A 16,219-nucleotide genomic window follows, 5' to 3' on the forward strand; every position below is an offset into this window, starting at 1 on the left:
TAAAGGTTGTCATGAGTAAACCTACTCAAAGTAATCCTAGTAATCAGAGTATAACCTATCCCGTAGAATAAGTTATACTTTGATTTCCTGGCGTTAGGGCGACTTGTGACCACCACCCTGCCTATTTTTACCGTGAAGCAGTAATGCGTTTTAATTGATGGGTGGGGCAGCCGTTGCGACTTGGGACTTATGTCTTAACGTACGAGGCGGTGTGTAAGGACTCCGGGAATCAAGTAGCATTAGGTGAGGCGTGAGCTCGTCAACCCATATAAGGAATAAAAAATAATCTCTGTAATAGTTGAAAGGCATGCGACACGTTTAGCTTGCTGGGTGAAGACATCAAATTCCCATTATTGTGACTACTTTCCTAACGGCAAGTACACGGGCTAGTTATCCTATTTATGGCAATATCAAAATATACTAAAATACAGTTCATTTTCACGTTTACTGATAGTCATGTTCTTAGTGCGTTCGGGATATCGCATGTGAGCTTATTATTGCTTGGCTTTACATCCTTACAGAGAGGCATCAGCATATCAGCACGTGCCTGCGAGGGTCGTTATGCGTCTCACTAAAATGCCTCTTTGTCAGCAGTTTACTTAATCCTACAGCCAGTCGCATGAGCACAAATCATCTGAGAAAATTAACGGCAGTAAAAATTTCGGCTCGCTGCAGAAAATTTACAGAACGAGCCTTCAAGCAGCTTGAACAAAGTCTGAAGTTCTCTCGGCTTAAGCCGGAAGTTATTTATAAATATAGAAATTGAAACCGGAAAACAAGATCTATCTACAAATTAAATTAAAACTTCTGTTACTCGGGTATAGCATGGTTTTCAAAAACTGTTCTTTTTTTATTGCTTAGATGGGTGGACGAGCTTACAGTCCACCTGGTGTTAAGTGGTTACTGGAGCCAATAGCCATCCACAACGTAAATGCGCCAGCCCACCTAGAGATATGAGTTCTAAGGTCTCAAGTATACTTACCCGTGCGGACTCACAAGAGGTCCTGCCACTAGTTCTTTTTAGAATCTGTACAATTGTACCAGAGACTATGTCCTATAATTCAAACAGACCCCTATTAATTGGTAGAGATGACTAGTGTGGTGTAAGAATACAAACCAGTGAAAACGATGAACGCAAGAGGTATTCCTGCAGCAGCTCCCAAGACGTGCGCCGACCAAGCGATGTGAGTGGAGGGGGGCGCGCGGGCAGCTGCGGCGGCGCTCTGGGGGGGCGGCACCGACGGGAGCAGCGCACAGTAACCTTCAGACGCGCTTAGCACTACCACGGACAATGGACGGAACCACCACAGTGGAATGTGGCCAAATCTGGAATTAAAAACAATTCATAATACACGGATACAGATTACCTGTTTCACATTTAGACCATCTTAAGTAATCAAAGTCGTCGTGGCTTAAAGGGTAAGACGTCTGGTGCATTCGTGTTGAGCGATGCACCGGTGTTCGAATCCCGCAGGCGGGTACCAATTTTTCTAATGAAATACGTACTCAACAAATGTTCACGATTGGCTTTCACGGTGAAGGAATAACTTCGTGTAAAAAAATCAACCCCGCAAAATTATAATTTGCGTAATTACTGGTGGTAGAACCTCTTGTGAGTCCGCGCGGTTAGGTACCACCACCTCGCCTATCTCTGCCGTGAAGCAGTAATGCGTTTCGGTTTCAAAGGCGGGGCAGCCGTTGAACTTATATCTCAAGGTGGGTGGCGCATTTGCGTTGTGGATGTCTATGGGCTCCAGTAACCACTGAACACAAGATGGGCTGTGAGCTCGTCCAACCATATAAGAAATATATAAAAATGTATATAAAAATCACAGATATATCGTCTCGTTGGTCCTAGATTTGATCGTGGAGACGCTGATTTCTGTACAACTGATCCGGATTCTATACGAGATTCAAGGCTTTGTATCCGGGTATGTTAGTGTTTCTTCTTAGGTCTGATCCGAATAAGCAGTTTGTCAATACATTGATTATAAAACATAGGTGCACGCGAACTTGGCTTCCTCGAGCTACCAAATATATTTGGCCATCATCCGTTGGTAAAATAAACAGTAGCTATTTTAGGTTTTATGGGCTCGGTGAACAGTTTTGGTGATTGAAGAGCTTAAAAGCACCGAGAACGGATTCCGAGGAACCAACAAGAAATGTTTTGGACGAGGGCGGCTTTGCGTTGCCACGTTGCCTGAGCCGAATATGATATTATAATAATAATAATTATATCCTGATTTATTAACACCAAAACATAGATATAACAGAATTTCTGTAAAGTCCTCCTTTAAAATTTGTACGGAAATCAAAAGCAATAATTTTACCTCAAGCAAACGTTTGGTAAATGAGCCGTTAGAAGTGCGTACACTGCGGCCGAAGACCCGACCACCGGTACATGGGGTTGCAGGACTCCAGCGCCTAGGGCTCCGGCGATCACTCCTCCGCACCACAACAGCACGAGGCGCCACCACCTTTGTTCTCTTTCTAAGCGCCAACCTACCTTAAGGTAAAATTTCAAACATATGACACATATAACGGCCGTCTGGTGTAGTGGTAAGTGACATGGTCACTACACAAGGGGGTCGCGGGTTCGAATCCCGCCAAGGGAAGATATTTGTATGATAAATATAAATGTATTTTCCAGGGTTATGGATGTATACTAAATATATGTATGTGTATAATAAAAATCTTACATTTATATCCGTTATCTGGTACCTGTAACACAAGTTCTTTACGAACTTATCACGGGTCCAGTTTCCGTGGCGTAATTGTTGGTAAATATATTTTTTAAGCCCGTAAGATTTTCCATTGTTTTATGATTTGCAATAGTGTTAGTCAACTGTTATTTTTAAAAGATCGATACTTACAGCTAAAGCTACAAGTGCATTTAGTGCTAGATGTAGGTGATTGGCGTGGATACAGCCGTACGTTAGGAGACGCCAAGGTTCTGTCCGCCACTTCTCTGGAGTCCACTCCAGCATGTCTCGAACTTCCTCTGAGACCAACAAGTGGATGCATACCTTAAAATTATAGAATACATCATGAGAGTCGCGCTTATGGTATTATAATCTATAAATATTGTCACCGTTCCTTTTGTTGATGAAGTCAATAGATTGCCAGCCTATAGGTGACACAACGTTAGCGTGGCTAAACGTAAAAGAATATTGTGCTTTTCAGTAAAATTAGATTAGTAAAGATTGGGCTAATTACACTTGAAACCAAAAAGCATGATTTATTTCCGCGGAAATATAATAGGTTAAATCGTGCCATTAACCAATGTGAGTTCACAATACTCCACACTACTAGAAAATTGCAAGTAATTGAACAATTTTTTTTTTCTGAAACTCACCATAATAAAGATAATGGTAACTATAAAGTAAGGAGGCTTCAATAAGACCGCGAGTCTCTCTAATCGCTTCTGTAAATTTGTCTTCTTCTGCTTCTTTTTTCTCTTCTTTGGATTTTTCTCGGTATAGCTTTGAGCACTGAGATTGACTACACCGTGAATTTGAAGGGGTTTTTCCGAGGAAACTAGCAGTTGTCTGCTTTCTCCAGGGATTTCATTCTCCACCCAGGCTTGCGCTGCAAGTCTTGTTTCTGGTAGCACCTTCCATCCAGTAGCAGGTGAGTCCCTCGTCAGTCTGTCGCACAGTTCGCGGGATTTGTTGCCATTTTCAAGTTTCATCTTCCGCCTGTCACCGGCCAAGCCAACTGCAGGAATGGAACTCAATGTCTAAAACCCCATGACTTTATATTACAATACGGAAACTACATTTTTAACGTATAAAATTAATGCCATTTAATAGAAATCGCGTTTTCCTTTATTGATTGTGGTTTATTCCCAATACACATATATGTAGTATAATAGTTTAATATGTAATCGGGATAAATCGGATCTTATTCTATATCTCATTTTGTAAAGTCGTTTGGTGAAGTTTGTTTAGTACTCCGTCTCCTAAAAACAAAGCCATGATACCCGGGCAGATGAATTTACCAACTGAACAATTTAAAAGGTTTCCGTTTTGTGCTATTTGTTGAGAATACCCATCGAAGCCTTTTATTCACTTTATCTTTAACGTATGTGTAGCTTTATCTACAATATTTACAATTTAGAAAAGTTTTTTAAGTATCGGGAACTGGTCTTGAGATATACTTAGTCTGGCCATAAATACTGTTACAATTAAAAATAAACAAAATGTTACATTTGAATTTGGAATCTGTCATTTTTATATGATTGCTCATTGAGTGATTTCAACTAGTGGTAGGACCTCTTGTGTGTCCGCGTGGGTAGGTACCACCACCCTGCCTATTTCTGCCGTGAAGCAGTAATGCGTTTCGGTTTGAAGGGTGGGGCAGCCGTTGTAACTATACTTGAGACCTTAGAATTTATATCTCAAGGTGGGTGGCGCATTTACGTTCTAGATGTCTATGGGCTCCAGTAACCACTTAACTCCTGGTGGGCTGTGAGCTCGTCGTCGTCGGCGTCGTCGAGCACCCATCTAAGATCTAAAAAAATACGCTTGGTATTAGTAAAATGTTTGTGTACCGGGCTATTAATAGGTGCAATGAGACCTCCTCTGTTTGTGACAGAAAAAGATCTGGCCGTCCACGTAGTGTTCGTACGAAAAATGTGGTCAAAGCAGTAAGGGAAAGAATTCGAAGAAATCCTGTCCGAAAGCAAAAGATTTTATCTCGGGAGAAGAAGATAGCACCTAGAACCATGTCGCGTATTTTAAAAGATGACTTAGGACTTGCAGCCTATAAGAGACGTACTGGTCATTTCTTAACTGATAATTTAAAAGAGAATAGGGTGGTAAAATCGAAACAACTACTGAAGCGGTACGCAAAGGGAGCTCATAGAAAAAATTTGTTTACGGATGAGAAAATGTTTACAATTGAGCAACATTTTAACAAACAAAATGACCGTATTTATGCTCAAAGCTCTAAGGAAGCTTCCCAATTAGTCGACAGAGTGCAACGTGGGCACTAACCGACTTCAGTGATGGTTTGGTGGGGTATTAGCTATGAAGGGATGACTGAGCCATACTTTTCTGAAAAAGGTATCAAAACATCGGCACAAGTATATCAAGATACCATTCTTGAGAAGGTAGTGAAGCCCCTTAACAACACCATGTTCAATAATCAAGAATGGTCCTTCCAGCAAGACTCGGCGTCAGGTCATAAAGCTCGGTCTACGCAGTCTTGGTTGGAAACGAACGTTTCGGACTTCATCAGAGCTGAAGACCGGCCATCGCCTAGTCCCGATCTTAATCCACTGGATTATGATTTATGGTCAGTTTTAGAGAGGGCTTGTTCTAAACGACATGATAATTTGGAGTCCCTAAAACAATCCATACGATTGGCAGTGAAAATTTTTCCCATGGAAAGAGTGCGTGCTTCTATTGATAACTGGCCTCAACGTTTACAGGACTGTATTGCAGTCAATGGAGACCACTTCGAATAAGCTTTTGATACTTTAAATTGTTTTATATTTTTGTATTAAACTAACACACAGTGTAAAAGTAATAAATGTATTTGCAATAGAATTTTTATTTATTTTTAATTGTAACAGTATTTATGGCCAGACTAAGTAATATCGGTAACATCCAGGAGAGACGTTCATTCCAGACCCGGTAAAAAATATATCTGAAAACGCACTGTGATTGTACGCAGTGGTTCTAGCTAGTATGGATGAGCTCTGCTCTGGTGGCGGCTGGTGCGCTGGTAAAAGTTACGAGATGATGAAATAATTTCAAACGATTTCTCGGAGTACTCCCCATGAAACATACGGTACAAAATACAGAGAGAGGCGAAGTCCCTCTGTCTCAAGCGTCAGTTGCGCACGCTACAAATGTCTTATTAGTTAGTTATGTAACAATGTTTTGTTTTAATATTATTACGTCTTCGAATCCCATTTACCTTCATCTTGAATTTATATTTAGCACAGAAATCAATTCTAAGAATAACGACTAACTTCCTCGACACAATTTTACATTGTAACACATTTGTTGTACTGTATTTGAATATTTAATTATTATATTATACTACATATAACACAATTTCAATACTATATTTCTGGGTTTTCCTAATGAAATACAAAGCAGGAAAGTAAACCACAATAAATTATCAATTTTATTATTTATAAACTTTTTGAACTAAGTGTCATGAAATAGACTTGCAAAATATTTGTAGCCGTTTCAAAACTGTGACAAATCGATAAGCCACCAGGTGGGCCATACGCTTGTCCGTCTACAAAGATATTTTACAAAAAAAAAGCAAAATTTTATCAAACCTATAGTTTTTTTTGCTGTAGATGGATCCATTTAACAATATGAATGCCGCCACCCACTGTGAGACATAGTGTTGGTAGTAGATATTACATTACGGCTGTCCCAGTGGGTCGCGGTTCCGATCCGTTGGTAGAATCTGCGAAGCACTGCTCTTGCTAGTGCTAGCAACGTCATCAGGTTAGAATCCAGTGAGCTCACCTACTCCCTTCGAGAATTTAGCATAACCCCTCGAGTTTACTAGAATAGGTAGGAAAAAGAAGGCTTTCAGGCTTACAAGCAATTACTACGCAGCAGGAATAGGCGTCTCGTTGTGGTCCCTGTAGCCTCATATCATATCAAATATAATTCTATAACTTAAGTTATTACACGCGTCCGTCACGAGTGACAATCGACAGGATGTCAAACCAAACATGACAAATGTATGCATCAATATACTTCCATATACTTCGCACTTAGTTCTATTATGGTCACTGTCTAGATCTTTGATAAAATGTAGAAATCTAGATAAAATATTAATGAATATTTATTGTTTCCTTTAAGGTAGAGTCGTGAACAGCTTGGAATATTATTATGCGCGTGGAAGACAAAGGAGCTCACGAGTGCTCTGTGGGGGGAAGTCGGTACCGCAGCTCATGAGCTCATGGGCAGTCGCACTTAAAGAACAACAATCAAGCCTGTGTGTGTTGTCCGGCTGTGTGCGAACGTGTCATAGCGCTTCAACTTAATGTAGATTGCGCCCGTAACATAGTACATGCTCGCGAACTGTGCTCAGGAACAGCCCAACGTGGACCGCCCGAGACCTGCGCACTCATGAGACCTCACGAGACCTCAGCTACGTAGTTTGATCATAAAATTTGACATCTTACAGATAAATTCACATTACTATCGTGACAGAGCTCGTGTTTTCATCGCGTCCATGTTGATGAAAAAGATACCAATGTACTGAAAAAATCATAACCAAAACCCAACTAAACCAAAACTTTAATCGATAAACAAATGACTGAATTAGAAATATTTTTAATAAATAAAAATATCTTTTTTTTTATTGCTTAGATGGGTGAACGAGCTCACAGCCCACCTGGTGTTAAGTGGTTACTGGAGTCCATAGACATCTACAACGTAAATGCGCCATCCACCTTGAGATATAAGTTTTAAGGTTTCAGTATAGTTACAACGGCTGCCCCACCCTTCAAACCGAAATGTATTTCTGCTTCACGGTACAAATAAACGGAGTGGTGGTACCTACCCGTACGGACTCACAAGGTGTCCTACCACCAGATCTCCTATAAACATTATTTATTTATTTATTTACTATATAAAATATATAGTCATATTGTGTGCAATGTTGTGTCAAATCAAACCGCAGAATTATAATTATGTTAATTCTGTCGCAAAGTTATCACACCTTCCCATTTTAAAGGTCCTGGTGGCTTTCAAGATATGTCACTGTGGCGGGTAGCCATCATACAACGCAAGATAATTGACAGATGCCTGAATCTCGCTTACGACATTTTCAAGATAAGGCGCATATATACAAGTTCCGAACAACAACATTCGGGCCGTCGCACACTGTATTATTATCGAGATCTAGCAGAACTTAATTAAAAAATAATACTCTCTAAATATTCCTAAAACTCTCTTTATTACACAGGTGTATAACTAAATAACCGATATTAAATAAAATTAATAAGTGTGTAACACCATACAACACAGGGGAAGTCTCGAAACATAGCTTATGCGTACTAGCACGAGTGTATTGTTTAGTTTTGCTTTATTGCAGAATGCGAACAGGTCTGTTCTTGTCGTTTAAAGTGCTATAATTGGTCATTTTTATCGTTCGTTATATCATCGAGGATACGTTAAGGTAAGTTTGAACCTTATAATATTGAAATGTTATTAATTAATAACGTTTTTGCTGTAGACCTTGAAAAAAAATTTTTTTGTGTGTTAGTGTTGACTTTTAAAAATGTATGCAAGTGTATACACCGGGAAATCACTGTTATAGCATTCTACGGTTAATGTTCTTTGAAATTTAGTTGGAATCCCTTGCTCCTATTTGCCCCGCTCATACATTTTTTTTTGTTTTCAGCGCAATGAAAAGGCGAGATATTTTTAATATATGGTTTCCAAGTAATAAAAAAAGGTCAAAATAACCTTATAATTGAAAAAATACTACAATATTATGACATAGAGAACTGTAGAAACCCTCCAAGATCACTTCAAATGTTAATAAGTAGTCTTACAACAAAAATAATCTAAATGGGAGAAATGTAAGCGAAAATAACAGGGATCAATCTGAATTTAATCAAACATTTCTGTTATCTTGGAGGCACAAGACATATGCCGAAGAGACAAGAAAACTTTATTTAGTACATTGTTCCTGGTACTACATGCCTTCTAGTATACACAAAATCCTCTCACACTCAAAAGAAGTAATTGAGATATGCGTTTTACCTTTGGACCAATTAGCAGAAGAAGCTCAAGAAGCGAACAATAAGGAATACATATAGGAGGAATCGCGAGCATTTCAGCAGGAAAACAAGCAGAATTAACACCAATCGAGACGTACTTAACCAATTCCTGATAGGTTCAGATCCACTTCTATCTTCCAAATCAACAGTGCAAAATAGAACATGGGAGAAGAAACTTACTCGACGGAGGAAGATGGGTAGAAGGTTATGCGAATTTTTTTTAGTCTTTAGAATATATTTAGGGGTGTAAAATATATTTCTTGTGTATTTAGAACAAAGTTACAGTATTAAAAATAATATTTTTAAAGAAAATAAAGAAATAATTGATTTTTATTAATAATTAATGTTATTTATTTATTTAGAAATACGAAATAACATCTAATATTAACATTTTATGACACGTAAAATTAAAAAAAGATAAATTCACGCAAGATTGAATTAAGTTCTGCTAGATCTCGATAATAATACAGTGTGCGTCGGTCTACCGAGTAAATATCACCCGCTCGGTGGAAGATCTTCCCTCCGTTGTTAAGCATTCCCAAATCACAATATTTCTGATCTCCAGAAACCGCTGTTCATCAGATGGTCAGTGAGCTTGTCGGTATCTACACCAAACACTACTTAAGTAAATTTATCCTTTACTGTTCGTGGGCGTGTTGTGAGCACGCACAGATAGGTACCTCCGTCCTGCCTGTTTCTGCCGTTTGAAGGTCGGGATAGCCGTTATGTAATGCATTTGGTATATCGACCTCACGTATCAAGGTGGGGTGGCAACGCTTAAGTTGTGATATATATGAGCTCCGGTCTTGATGCCAGGTGATCCGTAAACTTGCTTATCTAATATGAAATTCATAAAAAATTAAGCTTTTGAATCAATCTCCAACTTTTTTTAACGATCGCGGCCTTTTTTTTATTGCTTAGATGGTGGACGAGCTCACAGCCCACCTAGTGTTAAGTGGTTACTGGAGCCCATAGACATCTATAGCGTAAATGCGCCACCCACCTTGAGATATTAATTCTAAGATCTCAATATAGTTACAACGGCTGCTACACTCTTCAAAACGAAACGCATTACTGCTTCACGGCAGAAATAGGCAGGGTGGTGGTACCTACCCGCGTGGACTCACAAGAGGTCCTACCACTATAAAATACAAATTAGTTTTTATACAAATTCGTTTTTTAATTAAACGATACACACTCACACACACTCACACATTACAAGTATATGTTTAATGTAGACAAGTACACTCACGTGCAATAGTCTGGTTTTTGGGGACGCTACAAAAAGTAGATCTCCCTCCGAGCACGCCCTTTCCTTGGAGACAGGTGGGGCCGCATGGTCATGTACAGAACTGTAACTTATTAAAACAATTACATTTTATAAAATGCCTCATAAGCGTGATTCAAGTGCTTAATGCTGACGGATAGGTGCAAACATAATTAAATCAAAATCAATAACACATATGACGAACACGTTACACACGAGAGATATCAACAGGTACTAAAATTAAGAATATCGGAATTACGTTGTAGACATCTGTACGCATCGCGATGGGCCGGGTAAATAAACAATGGAACTAGTATTTTAGTGTGTGAAACTAATATACTATAATAGTATTGTAACAGTATTTTTTGTTAGTATGCTGATATTTGAGTTCCTTCGAATAGTGAATTTGCAAGTTCATAAGTAAAACTAACTTGTTTTGTACCTATCAAGGACTGTAAAAATGACATTTTTTAAAATTAAATAATGTTTTTTTATGATGTAGAAAAGATCCAGTCTATCTCTGAGGTAGGTATTCACAGAAAAATTGAAAATGCCAAGGTATGAGCTGTTTTAGCTTAAGGGATGCTTAACATTATCACAATTCAACTACGATTTTGATCCCATTTTTCGACATGGACCTTCACATGCCGAAATGGAAAAACCGTTGTGTGGGTACTTAAATAAATAATAGCCTTGTTAAAAAGATTGAACAATAATTTAAAAGGACATGGCTCACCTATTTTCAGCAATAAACTAGGTAACGTATAATTAGATACTAGGTAATATCGGAGTGCCGCGATGCCGCCTCTAAATACAAACATTTCTATTTCGCTACCTGGTTTCAGTTACCTTGGCCCAAATTCGATAATAGCATGCGCCTGTTCGGGTTGTTGTTATTTGTGGTGTTTGTTTGAACGTGCTGCGACGCCATGCGCCAGATGCCCAGGACACCAGTGCTACGAGGCCCCTATGGTGTTGTGCTGTGCAATTGTGAGGTGCCCAGAGCGCGCGTGTTTCATCTGGGGTTGCTGTGTCAAAGTGGAAATGCTTCCAACAGTGAGATGAAGGACCCGGGACCAGGTTAGTGATCGACACCTTCTATTCCTTAACAGTTTCCTGTTGAAGAGAGTGTGACAAGACGGGTCATGAATTACGAGAGCCGCCCAGCTCTGTTGGTCGGGGACCTCAACGCGAAGCACCTCGCATGGGGCTCCCGACTTAACACAGCAGTGGGCAGGTGGCTGTTAGAAGATGCCGATAGAGGCGACTACTCCTTGATCGGCCCTGATGAACCCACGCACGTTCCGTCCGCCGCGCGATCACAGCCCGATGTGCTGGACGTGTGTGTTCATATAGGCTGTGTAACGATCGAGGCACTGTACGACCTGGGTACCCTCCATCTCCCTGTTCTGATCACACTGGGAATGGGGCTTACCCGGGTTGCGACTTCGCCCCTACGACCGAAGGTCGACTGAGAGCTCTTCAAGAGACGCCTAGTCGACCTTCCCGTGATTCAGGACCCCAACACCCCTGATGGGGTCGACGACGCGGCAGTCCGCCTTGTCGACTCCATCAGGGGAGCGATCGACCAGGCGACAACTCTTGTGCCCAGCGGTGGGCCCAGGGGTATACTCCCGGCCCATCTGAAGGCGATTATTTGCCGGAAGAAGGGCTTGAGGATACTCTGGAGGCTCTGGGCGACAACTCGTTGTCCCAGGAGCTGGAAGCGGTATTGGCGGCGAAGATTCTTCTTTCGGGGACTTCCGTGTCCCTCCACCGACTTTGCCGCCAGCTCTCAAATCGGCCTCCGGCCGGTGTTTGCCTCCAGGTTGTCGATCAGGACTAGGCTCGGCTTTTTTTTTTAATTTTTAATTGCTTATGTGGTTGGACGAGCTCACAGCCCACCTGGTGTTAAGTGGTTACTGGAGCCCATAGACATCTACAATGTAAATGCGCCACCCACCTTGAGATATAAGTTCTAAGGTCTCAGTATAGTTACAACGGCTACCCCACCCTTCAAACCAAAACGCATTACTGCTTCACGGCAAAAATTTACAAGACGTATGTTCGTTTCCGTATCACGTACGCAGCTGCGGCCTACTGCTGGGGTCGGCAACCTGTTAGTCCTTAAGGGCGCAATACTAAGTTTAAAAATCACCGAGGGCGCATATTTTATAAGTAATCAAGAGGTATAAATAAGCATTAAAAAAACAGATTTATTTTGTTGGTGTCATACATAATGATACATATAATTCAGTGTGAAACTTGGGTGTCTATATTTTCAGCTAATTTCTTATAATTGGGGATATATTTAGAGTTCCCTGTCCTTAAACAATTATCTAAATGTGAGTCATTAAACTTTGTTCGGTATTGAAAGAAAATAATTATTTCGGATTACAGTCAAACCTGGGTAAGTGAGAATTGGATAAGTGAGAAAACTCTATAAGTGAGAGTAATAGCCAGGACCCGACATTTTCACAGCCCAAAACCTCTATTACCGAGAAACAGAAACCTTGGTAAGAAAGAGTCGTTTTTCCCTCATGAACCTCCGTAAGCGAGACTGCTACTTATCTATACCTCTATAAGCGACAGTCGAGCTTCATTTATTTTATATTATTTAGGAGGGACAAATGACAAAACAAATTACAAATTTAACATCTGCTATTTTATGACTCATGTTTAACTTTCGTGGAACTTCCTACAATTGTTTTTGTATTGTTTTCTCGTCAATATTGAACCTATTCTATTTCGTGAAACTAAATAACGGTGTTATTTTATCGCATTCTTTTCGAATGGACACGTGTGCCTGTGTACCGTCCTGTTTGTCGGACTTACTCAGTTTATCGTTAATCAATTGCGAAGAAAAGTTCTGTTCTGCATCATGTCAAAACGGAAAATTAAAGTACTGTCATTAAGTGAAAAACTTATAATAGTGAACGTGTTTGAATCTGGAAAATCGCGAAATGAAATTCAGAGGGTGTATTAGCGAGAAATTGGGCTTAGTGAGAAACCTCTACAAGCGAGAATGAGATTGTGCTCCCTTGAACTCTCGCTTATCCAGGTTTGACTGTTCTTGGTAGATTTTAAAGCACGGTTTACGCGTGGTCTATTCGAAATACGATCACACACTAACAAAAAATACGTGCGTGTTATTAGATACGCTCAACGTTCGCAAACTGCTAATTTTTGCACATTCCTAAATTCAACTGACTATTTGCTGTATATCGCCGTTTGACAAGAGTAAGTAAATCGCTTTGGCTATCATACAAATTAATTAGTCCAGCGCGGGCGCATTAAAAATCGACCGGGGGCGCCGCGTTGCCTACCCCTGGTGTATCGTGTTGAATCAGTAAAACCATAGAATTGAGACTTTGCAAATGTCAAGGTGAACAAAAAGGTGATCTTACAACAATTCTACAATCCGGTAGTCTACTTGCCTGTTTTCGGTAATAAAAGGAAGCCTGTTTATCGAGTAGCTAATTAGCTAACTAATAAAATAAACTATAGCTAAGCTATCAAATAAAAAGTAAAATGTAGATACAATTACAATTTTGTTATCAAGAAATAGAAAATTGTAAATGATAATAGGTCATTGGCCTATTGTATTGCTGTGACATTTATTATAGTGTTCACGTGACTTATTAAGGTTATTATTTATTTATTGTCTACTAAAAGGTGGACTCTTATCTCTTTGGTTTTAAGTGGACGATCAAGAAGACGGTGAAATTGTTTGCTTGTTGGCTGCGATCATAAAATGTTATAATAATAGAATTCATATTACCTGTTAGATTGTCGAATATTTCATTGGCACCTGCCTCTGTGTGGCGCTGCGACGGGACAGAGACATCCACCTGACACTGCCGGGCCACAAGTGAGATAAGTCCTAAGCTATGTGTAATGTTAGCACGCAACATTAATTCTTAAGTACATTTGTATTAAAGTACATAATTTATCTATTTCAATTACCACATGTTTTAAAGATAACAATGTATGTATTAAAAATAAACGAAAGATAAAACATTTTTTTTATCGAGAATCCAAATACGTTTATGCCAATCTCCATTCAACATTATTACAAAAGAATTTACGCATCAAACGTTTCAAATAACTATAAGGTGCCCGCGGAGTTCTTAAATGTCAATCAAGGCAAAAATCTCTTTTCCGAATAAACCTCAAGTCAAAACTCCAATCTCAAATACTATAAATACAAATACTTTATTTTATTATAAACTAAAGGTAGCCTATGATGCATCAAGTAACAGATGAATATACCCACATATTATATAAGAACCTATAACTTGATTGAACAGAGCCCACTGTGATCACTAAGATTGATTTTGGTTTTAAAGTCAAAAGCACTTGATGTAAATCAACTCACCGTGAGTAAAAGTATCTTCAAAAACTACAATTCCAACTACGCAATGCTGTACCTACTTCTGCGAGTTCACACTCGTTGTCCAATATAAAATTGTTGAGATTATTATTTCTTGTCGTTTTTTTTTTGTTTTAATATTTGACCACGATAAGACTACACGATAAAGGCACTCGCGACGCTACTGAAGTCGATCCACTAATGAGCGCCAATGAATTAAAGATTAACATGGTTCCTTATTTTGTTTCGTTAAACCTTCCTCAATCTTGTGCAGGTTTTATTTTCACGGAAAAATAAAAGTTTTCACCGCGTGTGCTTAGTGAAGAGAGCCCACCTCAAAGTATGTCCCCATCGTAACATCATATATCAAGTTACGAATTCAAAGTAATTCTACTGTAAGAATAGTTGACCTACCCTCAACCTTGAAACCATAATCATAAATTTCCTTAAACATTATGGTCGAATATATTAAGTGTATAATCTATGATTATGGTTCCTAGTCTAGACTTGCGCAAAACATCACTTCCCAATGTAATGTGATATGACATCACTTTTACAGATAGGTGATATTACTCGAAAACATTACACATCACTCTTAACATTACTCGGTGCGTTCAAAGTGATGTGTATAAACACATCACTTAGGTAATGATTCGGGTGTATAGATACAATGTATTCGTCGTCACAGTATCTATTGAACGCACCGAGTAATGTTAAGAGTGATGTGTAATGTTTTCATCAATCATTACCTAAGTGATGTGTATAAACACATCACTTAGGTAATGATTCGGGTGTGTCATTACAGTAGTGTATTACAATACAAAGTATGAACTTTGTATTGTAATACACTGTTATATTACTTGACAGATTGACTTACTTAATAATATAATAATTTTATTTTTTACTTAATATAATTTATTGTGGGATGAACGGATTTCATATGGCGACTTAGACTGCAAATTGAGCTCGACAATAATGTTAATATACGAGAGCAGTAGATGCATTGTTTCGGCGCGATATCCTCAAAGTGCATCCAAGGAGGACTGTACTTTCATTTAGACGCCGTTATTTCTTTCACTTATTAAACACGCATTAAAACAAATAATAAAACTATCTTCAAACAAGTGCTTAAGTAATTCAAATGAAACACAAAAATTAATATGAAATATTACTAAACAATTACGAGCGACTAACGATTTTACAAAAGTTGCGAATAAAAAATTAAGTAAGTACTTGCGGGGAGCTACCGGCTGGCCGCATGAAAAATATAAACACAAATACCTATATTAAAATTCAGACGTACCATAGGTATAAAAATGTACCTAGCGGCCAGGACATACGGTTCAAAATCACTAGGAATAATTCCGTGTCGCTTGCTCATTTATTTTGCGTCGATCGGTCTGTCTCGCTCGCTCGGTTCCGTTCGTGTATTAAGCAACATTACACGACAAAGAAAGAAACATGTTGGGTGATAGTGTGATGTTTGTTTCCTTCGCGTAATGTGTGATGTTGCATTACATCGTAGAGTAATATTACCCGAGTAATATCACTCGCATTACTTACACATGTCTAGTTCCTACCGTCCTCCAAGGTTTATTGAAGTCTTGTGAATCGTTTCGACAAGATCTTTTTAGATAAATAATGTAAAAACGATTAATCAAACCGATAAGTAGCAAATATTTTGTCGTTTTCTCATCAATAGTTTTTCGACAGTGAAACGAAAAAAATGTATGTGTGTATGTGTGAAACTTATAACAAATAAGAATAATCGCAAGGGTCAACCATCAAGCACTCCGCGGCGCCATAATGGAGC

General features: G+C 39.1%; 1 protein-coding gene across 1 annotated transcript in view; it reads right to left on the bottom strand.

Annotated features, from left to right (window-relative positions):
• LOC101745314 (protein rhomboid) overlaps positions 1 to 10,915 on the bottom strand; it is a 12,550-nt gene extending 1,635 nt beyond the window's left edge. Inside the window, exons 1-6 of the mRNA XM_062670775.1 lie at positions 10,884 to 10,915; positions 10,020 to 10,119; positions 3,356 to 3,739; positions 2,874 to 3,026; positions 2,331 to 2,506; positions 1,118 to 1,326 (exon numbers count right to left, since the gene is read on the bottom strand). Of these exons, the coding sequence (XP_062526759.1) occupies positions 1,118 to 1,326; positions 2,331 to 2,506; positions 2,874 to 3,026; positions 3,356 to 3,691 (874 nt within the window). The 5' untranslated portion in view covers positions 3,692 to 3,739; positions 10,020 to 10,119; positions 10,884 to 10,915. The remainder of the gene's footprint in view (positions 1 to 1,117; positions 1,327 to 2,330; positions 2,507 to 2,873; positions 3,027 to 3,355; positions 3,740 to 10,019; positions 10,120 to 10,883) is intronic.
• Between the last annotated feature and the right edge of the window lie 5,304 nt (positions 10,916 to 16,219).

The sequence above is a fragment of the Bombyx mori genome, chromosome 10, assembly GCF_030269925.1.
Source record: "Bombyx mori chromosome 10, ASM3026992v2".
Taxonomy (NCBI): domain Eukaryota; kingdom Metazoa; phylum Arthropoda; class Insecta; order Lepidoptera; family Bombycidae; genus Bombyx; species Bombyx mori.